Genomic DNA, 18,052 nt, shown 5'->3' with positions numbered 1-18,052 from the left:
TGGATAATCAAGCCATGAGGACAAACACTAACACAATTATTAACCTTGACTATATTTAGGTAAAAATACAATCATAATAGAGCCTTAAGTGGTGACTTATATTTGTTGGAACAATACTCCAAATGCTTACTTTCTCAAATCCCAACTCATGGGCTGAATTTGAAGCCTGTTGAAAAGTTTCCATTTGCTCTTGCTCATCATGTATGTCCCACAGAACATCGCCAAAATCATCTTCTTCTGGAATAGAATCTTCACTGCCCAAATCTTTAGTCTCCCGGTCTGTGTTTTCAAAGCCCAGGATGTCCTGAACATCAAGAGAAAGCACACAAAAATGAATAAAGAATGTAAACACCTTGTAGCAGTGTTAGCACACAGGCCTAAGGTGGGTTTCACCTACAGTGGAGGGCAAGTCCAAACCTGTGGCCTTTGGTTAGTAGCTATAAGAATAAATTTGTAATTATAAAAAAACATTAGTTTATAAATAAATTTTTTTTTAATTTTTATTTATTCATGATAGGCACACAGTGAGAGAGAGAGGCAGAGACACAGGTAGAGGGAGAAGCAGGCTCCCTGCACCGGGAGCCTGACGTGGGATTCGATCCCGGATCTCCAGGATCGCGCCCTGGGCCAAAGGCAGGCGCCAAACCGCTGCGCCACCCAGGGATCCCAGAAATAAGTATTAAAATGACAAACACACGAAAAAACCAAACTCTTAATAAAAAAAACCTCTTTTATTCAAAATAGAGGTGCAATGGGGGCATCTGGCTGGCTTAGTCAGTAGAGCATGTGGCTCTTGATCTTGTGGTTATGGGTTCAAGCCCCAACCAGGTGTAGAGCTTACATTAAACAAAACAAAGCAAAACAAACAAAAAAACCCCAAAAAACTGTCTGATAAAAATAGAGGGACATTTAACTCTTGGGGATCTGTTTCCTGAAAAATGTTATGTAATATATTTGCTTATATCTGGCAGTTGAATAATCTTAAAGATTGCACTCATGTGTAAGAAATATGCTGCTTTACATTTTTATAAGAATTTAATTACTAAGATGGGTTTTCTTGATATCAAATATCTATATCATTCTATATTGTCTTTATATCACTGGAAATATGTTGTTCTTCAAGCAGTAAAGATGGCAAATATGTCCATTTTCACTTGTTGTCATTTATTGTACTCAATTTTATTTATCTGGATCCTAAAATTCACAAAATTGTTGAGAAAATCAAAATTGATGTCAATTTTTATACTAAAGAACACTATACAAAATGCATTACCAGAAGTCATATCATTATGTTTGGGGACTCGTTCTTTTTTTCTTTTTTCTTTTTTTTCTTTTTTTTCTGATAACAAGGCTCCATACTTGTAATACAAGTTAATTAGAAAAAGTAATCTAATCCCTAACTTCTCAAATAGAATCCCTGGTACCTTGGAGGAGGTGTCAGCAGGTATGGACAACCACAGGTTAAATATGGTACATCTTTCTATTGTGCCCATTTCACTTTAAGGTGGAGGGGTTCTTTTTCTTATCATGATTAGATTTTTGATAATAAATAATTTAAAACAATTTTTTATTAAAAATAAACACAGATATAACATTAAGCAGAATATATAACTTACATAAAGTTGAAAGATAACACTTGAGATATCATAGAAATTTTCAGTTTGTGATACTATGATCCATGACTTCAGACCTTAGAGGTATGATTTTATCCTTACCTGTTGTAAGGATAAGTAGTGGATATATCTGAAAAATATTTTTTCCTTTTTTTTTTAGAGAGAGAGTACACGCATGCACATGTGATTAGAGGTGGAGTGGGTGAGCTGGGGAGGAAGGGGAGAGGGAGAAAGAGAATCTTAAGCAGGTTCCACACCCAGCATGGAGTGCAGGTGGGGCTTAAACCCATGACCCTGAGATCACGACTTGGGCTGAAATGGACATGTAACCAACTAAGCCACCCAGACACCCCTAAAAAGGTTTTTCTAATTTATAAGAATTCAAGGTGTACATAAAACCTGAGAAGACTCTGCTTCTCCCTCTGCCTGTGTCTCTGCCTCTCTCTCTCTCTCTGTGTGACTATCATAAATAAATAAAAATTTAAAAAAAAAAAAAAAAAAAAAAAGGGATCCCTGGGTGGCGCAGCGGTTTGGCGCCTGCCTTTGGCCCAGGGCGCGATCCTGGAGACCCGGGATCGAATCCCACATCAGGCTCCCGGTGCATGGAGCCTGCTTCTCCCTCTGCCTGTGTCTCTGCCTCTCTCTCTCTCTCTGTGTGACTATCATAAATAAATAAAAATTAAAAAAAAAAAAAAAAAAAAAAAAAAAAAAAACCTGAGAAGACTATTGAATAAGATAAATATTTTCCCTCAAATACTTATACTTCTTATCTAGTACTTTTGTAATTTATTTTACACTTAACAGGTGTTGAGGCATCAAATAGCTTTGTGAGACAGAGGACAGATAAAGATACACGGTACTAGTAATACTATGATAATACCACAGGATAGACAAACACCAGAAACAATGGCACTCTCCCCAGGTGTTGTTTTTAAAAAACAAGGAAGCTGTTTTTTTTTTTTTTTTTTTTTTTAAGGAAGCTGTTTTTACTGGAAAACCCAACTTTATGGAAAACAGTCTTAGAGTTTTTTTTAAGTAGGCTCTATGCCCAAAATGGGGCATATTGACAAGAGTTGCATGCTTTACTGACTGAGCCTGCCAGATGCCCCTTAGAGTATTTCAGACAAAATTTTATAAAGAATGCATTTTTTTACCTGTTTAATAATCTTTTCCACATAAATATAAGTTTTATATACTCCTTCTGCAGGATCACCAGAGTGATCAATGATCTGGAAAAAAGAAAGTTCAATAAGAATATGAAGAAAACAATAGTAACAGTAAGAGGTAAATACTTCTATAGAACTTGTATGTCAGGGATTATTCTAAGTACTTTGTACACAGTAGCTCATCTGTCCTCACAACTCTGTAACATTAGAGACATTATTATTATTATTACCACCTCCGTTTCACAGAAGAGGAAACTGAAGCAAATTATGTAACATGCTGGAGGTCACAGGAGGTATTTATTGTGAACAGTGGGAACAATGTCACAATAATACAAAAAGTATACTTTTTTCCCTTATGTGTTCAAATTCTGTATTATGTATTTCATACCACTCAATATATATAACATTTGAAATATATCAAAATCAATTCTTAAGTGAGTAAAACTATAATTCTACAAAATAAAAGGCAAAATGGTATTTGGCTATGTAAAACAGTAGTCTTCCTTTTTTTTTTTCTTTTTTTTTTTAAACAGTAGTCTTCTAAATTTGCCAAAAGACTACCCTACCTGTAGAGAACATGTATGTTGCTAATAACTGATTAATATTCAATAAAATTAGAGTAAGGCAATGATTTTACAAAGCATAGCAAGTGAAACAGAATGAAAGTTTATCCTGTATTTCCATTTATAATCATGGTAGACAGATCTTATTTTACTATATTTATAAAATAAATTCGTCCTTCTAGTGTATTAAGTTTTTAAAAGATTTTATTTATTTATTCATTCATGAAAGACACACACACACACACACACACACACACACACAGAGGCAGAGATACAAGCAGAGGGAGAAGCAGACTCCATGCAGGGAGCCCAACGTGGGACTCGATCCCAGGTCTCCAGGATCATGCCCTGGCCTGAAGGCGGCGCTAAACTGCTGAGCCACCCAGGGATCCCCGTGTATTAATTTTTAAAAGCCATTTATAAATAGGTTAAAGATCAGAAAGAAGAAACAGTATCTTGCCTCTTGGGGCCTAGTGGACCAGGCTCATACTAAAATAAAGCAAAGAGGGGATCCCTGGGTGGCTCAGCGGTTTGGCACCTGCCTTTGGCCCAGGGCATGATCCTGGAGTCCCGGGATTGAGTCCAGCATCAGGCTCCTTCCTGGCATGGAGCCTGCTTCTCCCTCTGCCTGTATCTCTGCCTCTCTCTCTCTATATATATATCGTGAACAAATAAATAAAATCTTTATAGAAAAATAAATAAAATAAAGCAAAGAATGAAATGATTCTGGAGATTATAAAAAATATGCACTTTTTTGTGTTAGGCTTTTTTTTTTTTTAAAGATTTTATTTATTTATTCATGATAGTCACAGAGAGAGAGAGAGAGAGAGAGAGAGGAAGAGACACAGGCAGGGGGAGAAGCAGGACACAGGCAGAGGGAGAAGCAGGCTCCATGCAGGGAGCCCAACATGGACTCGATCCCAGGTCTCCAGGATCACGCCCTGGGCCAAAGGCAGGCGCCAAACCGCTGCGCCACCCAGGGATCTCTTGTGTTAGGCTCTTTAATGTTATGCTGGTCTTAAGCTTTGCAACACTAAATGAATGTAAAATAATGCTTCTGTTCACGTTTGATCTTACTTCTTGAATGAGCACAGAGAAATAAAAACAGTCAAAATCTGAGTTGTGGGACGCCTGGGTAGCTCAGTGGTTGAGCATCTGCCATCAGCTCAGGTTGTGATCCTGGGATCAAGTCCTGCATCCAGCTCCTTGCAGGGAGCCTGCTTCTCCCTCTGCCTATATATCTGCCTCTCTCTGTGTCTCTCATAAATAAATAAATAAAACCTTAAAAACAAAAACAAAACATCTGAGTTGTTTTCAACTGTATTCTTTTTTAAAAAAAAAAAGGATTTTATTTTTAAGCAATCTCTATACCCAGCATGGGGCTTGAACTCACAACTCCAAGATGCAGAGTTGCATGCTCTTCTAACTGAGCCAGCCAGGTGCCCTTCAACTGTATCCTTAACATTAACAGTAAGCATTTCAAGTTATCTCAGTGTGCAGTAAGGCAAAGCCTGCAATTTCATTCTAAAAATTATTCCACCATGCGTCTAAGAATGATCAAATCTCTCACATTCATCATTACTGTTTTGCTTTTCCCAATGCTCTTAGTAAAGTTTACCATGAAAAGGCTCTTTCTTACACTGATCCTTGGTCAACAGAAGATAAAAGAACTCTATACTTAGGAAGAAAAAAGAACAGAAAAGAATCTGATTTGTCCACTCACGGATCATACCCTTTGTAGCTGTGTATTGTAATTTATTTCTCTCTTTTTCTCACAGTCCACAACTAAGCCTATTGGCTCTGCTGTCAAAATTTATCTAGATTCGTGTTTCTCATCACTTCCTCTACCACCACCCTGGTCTAACCCACCAGCATCTCTCACCTGATTCCAAGAGCTCTCCAACTCTGCCCTCCTCCACTACCCTCCAAACCAATCAATTCTCAATATAGCAGTGTAAAAGAACATCCTTGTCAGAATTGCATTTCTTCTGCTGTTGCTTAAAGTCTTCCAATGACTCAAGTTAAAAAACAAAACAAAACAAAACAAAACAAAAACACAACGGGCAGCCCGGGTGGCTCAGCAGTTTAGTGCTGCCTTCAGCCCAGAGCGTGATCCTGGAGACCTGGGATCGAGTCCCATGTCAGGCACCCTGCATGGAGCCTGCTTCTCCCTCTGCTTGTGTCTCTGTCTCTGTCTCTCTCTCTGTGTCTCTCATGAATAAATAAATTTTAAAAAATTAAAAAAAAAAAACCTCCAAGTAAAGAAACCATCTCACTCCAAGTGAAAAAAATACAAGGTTTCTAAAATGGTCTCCAAGGTTCTTCACCCTGGGCTCCCAGTTAACTATCACATTAGTCTCCTCTCACTCACTCCCACCACATGGTCTTTGTTCTACCACTTCCCTTGGCCAAGCAAGTTCTTAACAAAAATAACCTTATGAATTTTACCTTGGCTTTGCTGGTCTTGTTCAGGTTAGAAACTTGATCAATCAATTGCTGGACAGACTCAGAACTGACTTTCCCATCCTCCAAGCGATGATAAATTAATCGTGGTTTGCCTTCAGGGTTTTTCAGAAAAGCTTCTTCACAGTCTTCCAATAAAAGGCTAGATTGGAAATCAGTATTTCTTGTGCCACACTGAGCTATGGCAGCAAATAGTCAATCAACCTAAGTGTCAATAATGGGACTTTACAGTAATGACAAGGGGCCAGAAGTAGCCCAGGGACAGAACAAGTGCAGCTTTCCAGAAATGGATGCTTTATAGCTCTGTTCCAGCGTGGTCATAAAAATATATTATTTATTTATTAGCAGACAGTGAGAACAGGTACAATAAATTCTACATTAAATTGCATTTTAAAGCATACATTAATTTTTAAATCTAGCAACAAAAAGAAAATTCTCAAAAATACTGTAAACATGGCTCAAAATAACAAACCAGACTCATGAAACTTTGCAAATAAATGGAAACCTAGTTCAACTAACAAATATATAATTTCAAAATTAAAATACAAATATTATCAACCCAATGCTTCAAGATTGAGAAATCTTCTCTAGTCCTTTGGCCTTTCTCATCTAATAAATGACCTAAATGACCTGAATCTTTATACCCAAGATACATCATAAGAAAGGCCAGAGGCAGATGGGGGAGATTAGATGTCTAGTAAAAATCTTAACTGAGATATAGGGTTAAATAAAATTCTAACTTTGCTACAGGGTACCATACTGAGTGTTTTTGCTATGCCAATTTAAATGCTAGAATAATCTTGGAATAGTCTACCAGTGTTTTCTACACTGCAAGGAAAATTGCAACCAATTCCCCTTTCTAAAAAGCATTAAATGAAGTTTGTTTAGAGAGGTGAGTTAGAGTGTATACGCAGAGGAGAGCTATTACATGATTCAGAATTTAAATACTATATTAAAATACAGCCCCAATATAAAACAGAATAATATTCTATTATATATCACTGTGCTAATCCAATCAATCCAAACCATAGAATTTTTCCTTGTTAAAATCATTCTGACCATGATCTATAGAATTTTTGGATTTTAATGGTTCTTTTGTTATTGCTTGGGAAAAAAGTTTGTGGTCATGTGGATACCAAAGAATGGGCCTCTGTTTGGTACATGTTCCTATTTCAGAATCACTCCCTCCAAAATTGACATGTGGAGCTCAGATAAAATGACATGATATCTGAGATTTGGTTCAAAGTCTTTGGTGGGAGAGAAGTAGATGGGGCTACTGGGTACTGGTCAGGGGACATATTTTTAGATTCATCTTTTGAGAAAAATGGGAGAATCATCACGAGAAGTAAAGGAACAACCTAAGAGAAATAAAGGCTCGACCAGGTCCTGCTTATGGTGTGAAGCCCACAGCTACTACCACACTTCTTGACAGCCAGGAAGTAAACAATAAGGAAATAAAATAATCAGCATATGGAATAAGAAAAAAACAAAATAAAGGCAAAATAGAGGCGAAGAAATAACTAAATTTTAGAAATTACAATTATCTTTTTAAAAAATTACTTATTTCAGATAGAGAGAGGGAGGGTGTGGAGGAGAAGGGAAAGGAAAGAGAGAGAGAGAGTCTTAAGCAGACTCCACATTGAGCATGAACCCAATGCAGGGTTCCATCTCAGGACCCTGAGATCATGACCTGAGCCGAAACCAAGAGTCAGATGCTTAACTGGCTGTGCCACCCAGGCTCCTCTAGAATTAAAATTCTTATTCTTTAAGAAGAATAAAGTTTTAAAAATATAAAATATATACAATTTTAGTTAAAAAAGATAAACAGAAATCTGCCAAAGTAATAAAATATGAAAGAAATGAGAGGTAAAAGATTAAGAGGAACTTAAAATGAGAAAGACAAAAATAATAAAAGTGTACAAATAATGTACAATATTTTATTAACTAAATATGGATAAAAGACAAAGAAAAAACAAGATGGTTTCAAGGATTAAAGAATTAATGAGGAAAACAACAAATTACACATATTACCACCTGAGATGAAACACTACTCAGACATTAAATAATAAAACAGAATATATCCTTAGTAAATATAACAGAAAAAAAAAAAAAACAGGAAAAGAAAAGGGATAAGGAAAAGAACTCCAACTAAAGGCAATCTAGTGGAAAGAGTCCTTAAACTTGTTCTGGGTTGAGGCTCATTGACTAGTGGCTCCCCAGCCATTGGACAATCTTAAGGATCAATGACAGATTACATTGCAGGGTCACTGATAAAGCCTACAGCTCCATATACGTCTGTACACAGTTGAGGTCTGAGCTGGTCCTCAATAAAGAGAAAAATACTTTGGAAGGGTTAAATCCAATCAGACAGCAAACACAGAAAGAAAACCTAACCTCTTATTAAACATATTTTGTCTTCTATCTATGTACCTAGTTGGTTAAAAAAAATCTTTATTTGCAGACTAGACTCATTGGTATAATTATATTCACATTATAAGAAAATTGCTCACTTTCCTGGAATTAAGTGGTAAGCTCCTCAGAGAATTAAAAATTTGATTTAACATCTATACAAGTGTTCAACTAGATCTCAATTTGTACTGAAGAAAGAAAATTATGAAGGTTAACATTGATAGTTGATATCAGGAGTTGCCAACTTGTTCTGGTAGGGCCAGCGAGCATGTATTTTAGGCTTTGTGGGCCACACAGTCTCTGTTGTAACTACCATACTAAACTCTGCTATTGTAGTGTGAAAGCAGCTGCAGAAATACGTAAATAAATGAATAGTATAATAAAATTTTATTTATAAAAACAGGTAGCTCACTGGATTTGGCCCAAGGGCCATAGTTTGCTACCCCTGATTTAAATGATCTTTACATTAATGATGTTACCCTTATGACCAATTAACAACTCAAACTGTAAAAATTCTAATTCTTTATGTATGAAAAATAAAAAAATATTGAATTTTATGGATTGTTTTTGATTATAAGAATTCTATTATGAAAATAAGTTTTAAAAAAAGAATGCTATTATGACTTATTTTTGAAGTTCATTTGGCAATCTCAATTCTATTTACAATTCCCATAATGAGTGACAGAATTTTCAGCTTACCTTGGTAAAGTTAAATGAATGAATAAAATAACTAATGAACTCTTCTCAATTTCCCATTTTCTTACAGCAAGGTATTTATTTTCAATATCTATTGGAAAATATATAGCATGGAAAAAATATCCCATTGTCTCACACATTCTTTTAAGTTTAGGTGAATAGTCCTAAAAAGAAATTAAAACAAAACAAATGAAAACTTAATAAAAACACAGCTTATTTAACTAAAAATCAAATCAGCTTCATACTACTTAAAATGAAAAATCATGTTTCAGAACAGGTTATGTTATACTTTTTTTATTTAAAATTAAAAAATATATATTATCATACGTTAAAGAAAATCTTTTTTTTAAAGAAAATCTTTAAGAAAAAAGGCAAAGTTCCCTTAAAACAAAATTAATAAGGGCTTAGTAACGTGGCTGTATCCCTAGCTCAGAAAAGGATTTATTTCATAATAAAGCCTAAAACAATGAAGAAAAATATTAGGCTACTTTTCTTTGGTATTTATTATTGTTATTACTGTAACAAATGATTTCTGCTTTATTGTTACAAAGAGTGGAAAACATATATCCACGAGTCTATATAGTAAAAACTGTCCACCATGATATATTAGAACATTAAAGCAAACAGGTATAAATTTAAAATATGTTGGTCTGTAACAAATTAGGTTACTAAGTAATGATGACTTATTATTATGCAACAAATGAGTAAATCCCTCAACATCGGTTTGGTAATAACCTACATCAGTTAGTGACTATAAACTTTGGTTTTCAAAATACTTTATCTTTTTACCAAAACTGAATAATATCAGGAAAGAACGCTAAATAGATTCATTACTCAATACCCTGGAAGATGTTAATAGAGCAGGTTATCACATGTTACATGCAGATTTATTGCAAATGCAGTTAGAAGAGTAGTCGGCAAACTTTTTATGTAAAAGGCAAATATTCTTACAAATTAGTAATAGCTTAACAACTTGGATGTTTTGGCAGAGGTCTCTGGGATCCATTTAGTCTCTGCTGTAATTTATTCTGCTGTTGTAGTGTGAAACAGTCATAGTATATAAATGAATAAGCCTACTCGTGTTCCAATAAAACTTTATTTATAGACACTAAAATTTGAATTTAATACAATTTTCACAGGTCACAAAACATTCTTCTTCTTTGGATTTTCTTTTCAACTATTTAAAAAAGTAAAAAGCAATCTCAGCTCTGGGTCATACAACAGGCTTCAGGCCAGGTCTGGCCCACAGACTGTAGTATGCCTACCTCTGCTTCAGGTTAACTCCAATGGCTGCCTTGAAAAATTAAAAACCATGGTAAGGATTAAATTTTGTTAAGACTTTAAACAAGAATCAAGTGTAAATCTGGCAGATATTAACTAAAGCAGGCACTATCAACATAGGTCTTCACACTGTGGAGAACATATAATAAAGCATTCAAAAGCATAACATTCCAAGGACTAAATTTGAATATACTGATAAAGCTGAGCAAGATTTTCTCTTAAGAAAAGCTCTAAATTCTTCCTACTTTTTAAGACATATACTCTGATAGGTAGTAAGCTACTTGGTTTAGATGTAGTAGTATCAGAAATAGGACACTATACTGACTTGTCCTTTAAATCAGTGAATACAGAATTTATAAATATCCTCACCTTAAGGAAAAGATCCACTTCAGGTTGGGTTTCATCTGTATAAATAAGGTAACATCTGACAGCATTACTCCACAGAGAATGTGAAAACAAGGGAGTAACTTGTAATAAACTAGCTACAGCAATATCCCAGTCATCTGAAAATAAAATTTATCGTAAGTACATGAAAAAAAAACATCACCAGAAAAACATCTGATAGGATAAGTTTTTTAAAAGTCTGAAAAAACATAGCAGGCAATGTAGAGTGGAATGTGATCTCCCTTGTGACTAATGACACAGTTTCTGGAATAGCATATTAGAAGGCAAACAGTTCTCAAACCTCAAATTTTATTGTGGGGCATAAAGCAATCAATGTTGACTGTGATCCATGCTGGGGTACTGCTGGTTCCAGTCAAATATCATGAACCTATTCTACATGAGCTATTCAATGAGTTTGCAACTTCAGGAGAGCCTACACCCCTAGGCTGGCCTATAGTGTTACACAATTATTCTTGAGGTATATTAAGTCAAAAAGAAACTTTAAGAGTGGCATAAAATGAAGTGCTGTTTAGTGAGAAAGAACATTTTAAGATATTTGGCTAATCTAAAAGGCATACTTTAAAAATGTTTTTCATTTTGCTTAGACAATTTTGCAGTTTTAAGAAAAAAGAGTGGGGCTACTCTAACACTTAGATCTGCACTGGTAACAAAATTCTAAATAAATCTTTGAGCTATTTTAGACACCAAACTATATAATGAAAATATTCTTTTGAGTAAGGATACTACATCATATAACTGAGGTTTTATATTCTATTCTGCAACCTTCTCCAACCTTGAACAGCATCAAAGATGCAGAGGGAAAGACCAAAACTACTGTTTTTCAGTTAATCTACAACAGACTCTCACTAAGCAATGGCAACACCTAGAATTCAGACCAGAAGCTAAGTTTTTAGAACCTGATTGGCCAGTCTGGCTGGAGAGCACCACCTGATCCTGATGGGAATCATATAATTTAATCAGTCCTGGTCAGTGACAGCACCAGTACATGCTGGTTTGGCAGTAGAAGACACCCAGAATAAAAATCTCATGCCCTGCTGATGGTCTTTCTCCTAGCACACACAAGATCATAGTACATGAACAGTCACTACCAAGGTAACTGGCAAATGGCATGTTTACCTTTGTTGACATTTGCAAAGGGTCCTTCCACATCTATGGAACTATGGGCAAATTCAGGGCCTCTGAAGGACTGCTGGAGCTGGATCATACTCCCTATGGAAGGTTCACTTCCCAAGGCTCCTCCAGTCCAATACTCACATTGGGTTCCAGCAGCTGTAAATGCAAGAGATTTCATCTTGTTTAAACCAAATTACCGAATTTTCAGAAAACTGCCTCATATACTAAACATGATTTCTAATTTTAAAAAATGCTATAACATTATAAATACAACAAATATTCAATCTTTAATGATTTTGTAAATACTTTGTCACCAATTTCTGGCAAATTCTAAGGTGTTGGTTAACATAATTCTGATTATCATCTCAAATTCAGAGGGGATTAAAAAGAGAAAAATGAAAAGAAATAAAGAATATAATAACCAAAGGAACTATAACAACAGAGGCAGTTAAAAATATCCCCATACAAAAATTCTAAACAACGTTTTTAATTTTATGGTTTAGGTATCATCATAAAATTGGAAGATGAGAATTTCAAAGGAAGATCATTACTAGCACACCTATAATTAAGATTGGTAATTCATTTGGATATAAGCTAAGGATGTAAAAAGTACAACCTCTTTAACCGCCCAGAGTAACAAAATTAACATCGGAGTCAACAGGTACTTACAAAAATCTTGATTTTTTTTTTAAGATTTACTATTTATTTATTTGAGAGAGAGAGAGAGAGAGAGAGAGCTTGCACATGCCTGTGCACCTGTGAGTAGGGGGAGGGGCAGAGGGAAAGTGAAAGAAGCAGACTCCCTGCTGAGCATGGAGTCACACATGGCACTTGATTCCAGGACCCTGTGATCATGACCTGAGCTAAAATCAAAAGTACAATGCTTAACTAAGCCACCAAGTCGCTCCTTGATTTTTTTTTTTAATAATTTGTATTTGTCAGAATATCTACATGGAATCCTTTTTTTTTTTTTTTTTAAGATTTTTTATTCATTTATTCATGAGAGACACACAGAAAGAGGCAGAGACATAAGCAGAGGGAGAAGCAGACTCCCTGCAGGGAGCCTGACATGGCACTTGATCCCCAAACCCTGGATCAGGCCCTGAGCCAAAGAGAGACGTTTAACCACTGAGCCAATCAGGTGTCCCTCTACATGGCATCCTTGACTAAGTATGAGTATATTGTAACGGGCTCAATCTCTGGCAAAAATAAGATTATCCGTAAGGCTTTAAATGTGAAATGAGTGATGTTCCCTCAAGCATTCTTTCTTCATGTTTAAATCAAAATATGGAAACAAGGAAATATTACCTTGTTCTTATTAATTTGCCAAGGCAATTACAATATAATAGTTTCAAAACACTGTACATTTTAACATATGTCATCACTGATATAACCACTAAGACTAATGTGGGGGCATAAGAGCCTCCTATTCTCCACTCAAAGCCAATAACAATCACTTCATTTTTTTCCCCCTTAAAGTCAGTAATAAAAATCTTTAGATGCTGGTCAGATTCCAATGGGTTCTAAAATGCAAATTAAGAGGCAATTATCAGATGCCATATTTTACTTCAAAATCAGTTTGTAAGATAAAATGCACAGGGCACCTGAGTGGTTCAGTCTGTTAAGCATTAGACTCTTGATTTTGGCTCAGGTCATGATCTCAGAGTCATGAGATCGAGCCCTAAGTTGGGCTCCAGGCTGAACATGGGACCTGCTTAAGATTCTCTTTCCTTCTGCCCCTCCCTCCCCACTCACATGCTCACATGCTCTTTCTCAAAAAAATAAAATAAAATAAAATGCAGTTTCCTATAAATGAGAGAGTGACAGCAATTTTCCCACTGTATCTACAATAGAATCTTTTTCATTTTTCAGTATCAATCACAGTTTATTAATATTTTCTTGGAACATGGTAGACCCTTTCATTCTAGGACTCCAGGTTTTTCTTTATTTCTAGAAAAAAAATGTTTTGTATGTTTAATTATAAAATTAAAGCTTTTTGAATAGTTTATGAAACTACTGGAAGCCACTCAGCAAAATATCATGCAGATATTTATTCAAATGGACAGTTGCAAAGAATATATCATTACATGGAAAAGTAATGTGACAGAGACTATGAACTGTCTTCAATATCCATCCTTCCTTTCTTCCTTTAGTAACAGAATTTCAAACTTAGGTGACTCTCCTAATGATTACACTTTCCACTCTTTCTACCTGTAGTTCTGGCCAATGGGGTTTGAGGAGTAATGTGTATACCTTTCAGATTGTGCTTTCAAGGAGAGGAACGTATTCCCATCCTTCCTCCCTCAGCTAAAATGTAGATGTCATGGCGAGACCTGGAGGAGCGGTCTTTTTTTTTTTTTTTTTTAATATTTATTTATTTATTTATTCATGAGAGACACAGACTGAGAGAGGCAGAGATACAAGCAGAGGGAGAAGCAGGCTCTTTGCAGGGAGCCCAATATGGGACTCCATCCCCGAACCCAGGATCAGGACCTAAATCGAAGGCAGGCGTGCAACCCCTGAGCCACCCAGCCGTCCCTGGAGAAGCTGTCTTACACCAGGAAGAGAAATGCTATGGGGGGAGGCTGGTGGGGCAATGAGACAGAAGGAAACCTGCCTCCTAACAATGTCATGGACTTTACAGAAAATTGCTGTTATAACAGCTGAGAAAGGAGGAGAAAGTACAACTCTATTTATAAAGAGCAACCACTTATAACTAAAAGGATTCAAAGTTGGCTCTACGATATCATCACACTTATATTGAAGGCTCAAATATTATACATAGGAAGCAAATTTACCAGTAACATCTGTACAGTTGTCATCTGAATCAGACTCTCCAGGATCAAATACTTGGATGCCCTGAGCCTGGAGCCTCTGAAGTTTGCTCTCCAACTCTCTCTTAGCCCTCAGTAAGTCCTGAATTTCATTTTCTTTGGTCTCCCTAAAAATCTTTAAAAGACAAATGTTAATTTTGAAACCTTTTCTATCATCAGAGGACTGTGTCATCAACTCTTAACAGAAAAATCTTTCATTCAAAAAACCAACATTGATTTGGTCCCTGATCTTTTTTGTAGGATAAATAGCCCAAGTACCTCACTGTTTTGTAACTGAAACCCACTGGAATTTGGGCAGGTGCCCTGTCTGTGGCATGGAGCTGTCTTGTGCACTGGTGATGTTTAGCAAATTTGTCCCCTTCCCATTAGATGCCAGTAATGCCTTCCCATACAAAATATCCCCAAATATTTCCAAATGCCTTTCCCTCCATATGGAAATATTTTTCCCCCTCCCCCCAAAGCCCTATTGCAATGCTCACTTTTTTACTTTCTCCTTGAAGTGATCTCAAGTTTACCAGGTCCAACACAAAAATGTAAGAAGTGTTCTACTCTATTCTTAGAACCTTCAAGACGTCTACATCATTCACTTCTACTTATTCATGCAGCATTATATAAACTTTTAAAATATGTTCTTTTTATTCTATTTCACTTTGAGGGTAAAAACGTAAGGAATTTACCTTGAATTGCCTTTTCACTTTATCTCTATCATGTTCAAATGTCGCTGCCCTCTCCATTGCTTGGTATTTTGCTTCTAAAGCACTTTCCTTTTCCCGAAGTATTTTCTGGTAAGTTTTTTGAAGGGCCTGAAATAATTGACCTTGTTATTTCTAACAAAAATAGTATTCCTCTCAAATTTTACATGATCTTACTACATATTACATATATATCTTAGAATCTACTATTATCAATATCTTAGAATTGTAACAATCTACTATTATCAATAACTACATATTGCCATTTTATTCAAACATGTAATAAAAAATGCAAATATGCTTGAACTGTAGTAAGTGAAGACATTTCAACATTAAACTTAATGGAAATTAATATTTTTTCTTTGAAATCTTAATCTTTTCTTAATCTTCCCTATGTCTCAGTTTTCCCATCTGTAATAGAACAAAAAGTATAATTTGTAAGGCTTAACTTGAAGGATAATTAATTCTGCATGACTATGCACTCCTTGGCTCCATGTCTTTTTTATTTTGCTATCCCCAGAACCCTCTTGGTGCCAGATACATTGAAGGCCTCCAGTAAATATCTAACTAAATGGATTAAATAAATACAGAAGAGTTTCTTTAGTGCCTAGATATGTGAGAAAGGAATCAAAAGGGCTACATAAAAAAGGGAGTGGGGCAGGTGAGTTAAGAAATCAGTTTAGGCCCCAAGCGAATGTTCCTTCAAATTAAAATGCTGAGCGTTGTCTACTCAACTTTCAAAACTACTACATAGGGTACGAGGAGGAACCTGAGACTGTGACATTTGTCAGCCCTTAACAGCACTCTGCCCTGGTTGATCCAGCCTTCTTTCCTATCTCCATCTCACAGTCATTTCCAATGTGCAGTGTCCACTGGACAATGGCTTGGGTGCATGAAATCAGGTATCGGAGATGTGTTAAGTCCATTTTACACATGCAAGTTGCATCAAGACTGCCCAGTAGGAAAATTGGTAAGACCACAAGTAGACTGCTGACAAGGAGTTCTTCCCTGATAACAGTGCTAATTATACAATAGCTAATGGGGGTGAAGGTGGCTAGAATGCCTCTTCTAGGATGAAAAAGGCTCTCATCAGAAAAATCGGCCTGAGATATTTATTCAATTTCTACTGTGATGAGCCCAGGAACACGGGGTGTCTAGGAGTTTCTTCCACAGTTAACAAAACAGTAAAACCACAACCCTCACAGAGACCCAAAACTGATGGCGCAAAGTCTTACCACTGTGCTCACAGAAAAGCAACCTTTTGATTTATATACTATTTTGATGAGTCAAAATACATCTGCTATAGGGAGCCTATGCAATCATTGATTTTTGAGTAATCAAATGGATTAAGGGAATTTGGCTACACCTAGGGAATGTTTTCAATCACAGCAGTTTAAGATGGTCAAAATCAGGTTTCCATAAAAATTCACTTCAACTATTAAAACTCAAAAGCTTCATAGAAAGAAACTGAGAGGTATGTAAAATTTAAAGGTGGGGGGGCAGCGAGGAGTGAAGTTAAAAAATCCTAGGGAAAGTCTGAGGAGTTGCTTCGACAGGGGTCACCAAAGTCTTTTGTGTGTCCGTGTGCTCTGGGTTGACCTACTTGCCCTGGAGTCCCCTGCAGACCGGCCTTTGCTGCTTCAGGACACTTTCAAGCTAACTGCTTCAAAGTGAATGCATGAACCAGAAACACAAGAGGGGCGGGGTTAGTTAAGGAATCAGTTTAGACCCCAAGAGGCTATGTCCCCTCCAATTGAAACGCAGAGCGGTTTCTACTCAACTTTCAAGGCCGTTCGGCTTGGAGAGGGGACAGGATGGACCAAGGACCGGGCCAGCGTCCAGACGCACCCAGCGGCGAGCGCGCATGCGCGGACCTTGCCCGCGGCCGTACCTGCAGCTCCGCCCGCAGCCGCTTGTTCTCCGTGTCCAGCTTGGCCTCGCGGCGGCCCATGGACAGCAACTCCTGGTTCTTGCTGACCCGGAAGATCTCGTATTCCTTCTTGAGCCGCTCGTATTCGGCTGCCGCGTACTCCAGCTCCGGCACCGATGATCCCGTAGACTTAAAGCTAGCCCCCAGCAGCCCGCCTCCTCCCGCCCCGCGGGTCAGCGACCCGGGCCCGGCCCCCGCCCCCGCCGCCGCCGCCGCCGCCGCCGCCCCCCCGCGGCGGAACGAGCTGCGCAGCAGGCGGGCCTTGGGCTTCACCTCTACCGGGATCTCGCAGGCCTCGCCGCCGCCCGCCCCATAAGTGTCCTCGATCACCTCCCCGCCTGCGGGGCTCACTAGCGACGAGGCGGTCCCCATCACGCTCGTGGCCGCCCCCACTACCCAGCGGGGGACCGGGAGGGGGCGGATCGCCGCGAAAGAGACGGGGCGGGGCAAGTAGGGGCGGGGCGGGGCGGGATGGATGGGGCGGGGCGGGGCGGGGCGGAGCGCAAGGAGGGCGGGGCGAGCGGCGTGAGACGGGTGGGGCGGGCGCTCGCAGGGGCGGGAGAGAGCCCAAGGGGGCGGGGCACCGGGACCCGGCGGGAAAGAGCGCAAGGAGGGCGGGGCGGAGCGCAAAGAGGGCGGGCGAGCGGCGTGAGACTGGGGGGGCAAAGCACGGGGGCGGGAGGGAGAGCTCAAGGGGGCGGGGCGGGGCAGGGCGGATGGGGCGGGGTGGGGCGGAGCGCAAGGGGGCGGGGCGAGCGGCGTGAGGTGGGTGGGGCGGGGCAATAGCGCGGGGCGGGGCGGGGCGGGGCGGAGCTCGGGGGCGGGGCGAGCGGCGTGAGACGGGCGGGGCGAGGCGGGGCGGCAGGACCGGGCGGGGCGGGCCGAGC

General features: G+C 38.5%; 1 protein-coding gene across 3 annotated transcripts in view; it reads right to left on the bottom strand.

Moving 5' to 3' along the window:
* The window catches only part of NPHP3 (nephrocystin 3), a 41,221-nt gene extending 23,612 nt beyond the window's left edge, over positions 1 to 17,609 (bottom strand). The window contains exons 1-9 of one of the 3 annotated variants that reach the window (XM_077865159.1): positions 17,127 to 17,609; positions 15,221 to 15,346; positions 14,508 to 14,658; positions 11,713 to 11,865; positions 10,561 to 10,694; positions 8,914 to 9,074; positions 5,791 to 5,947; positions 2,768 to 2,842; positions 131 to 304 (exon numbers count right to left, since the gene is read on the bottom strand). In XM_077865159.1, coding sequence (XP_077721285.1) covers positions 131 to 304; positions 2,768 to 2,842; positions 5,791 to 5,947; positions 8,914 to 9,074; positions 10,561 to 10,694; positions 11,713 to 11,865; positions 14,508 to 14,658; positions 15,221 to 15,346; positions 17,127 to 17,537 — 1,542 coding nt within the window. In that variant the 5' untranslated portion in view covers positions 17,538 to 17,609. The remainder of the gene's footprint in view (positions 1 to 130; positions 305 to 2,767; positions 2,843 to 5,790; positions 5,948 to 8,913; positions 9,075 to 10,560; positions 10,695 to 11,712; positions 11,866 to 14,507; positions 14,659 to 15,220; positions 15,347 to 17,126) is intronic. The other 2 variants (XM_077865160.1, XM_077865158.1) reach the window with 2 other exon arrangements.
* Positions 17,610 to 18,052: the final 443 nt, after the last annotated feature.

This window comes from Canis aureus, chromosome 22, assembly GCF_053574225.1.
Source record: "Canis aureus isolate CA01 chromosome 22, VMU_Caureus_v.1.0, whole genome shotgun sequence".
Classification (NCBI taxonomy): domain Eukaryota; kingdom Metazoa; phylum Chordata; class Mammalia; order Carnivora; family Canidae; genus Canis; species Canis aureus.
This window is presented reverse-complemented; position numbering and strand designations above follow the sequence as displayed.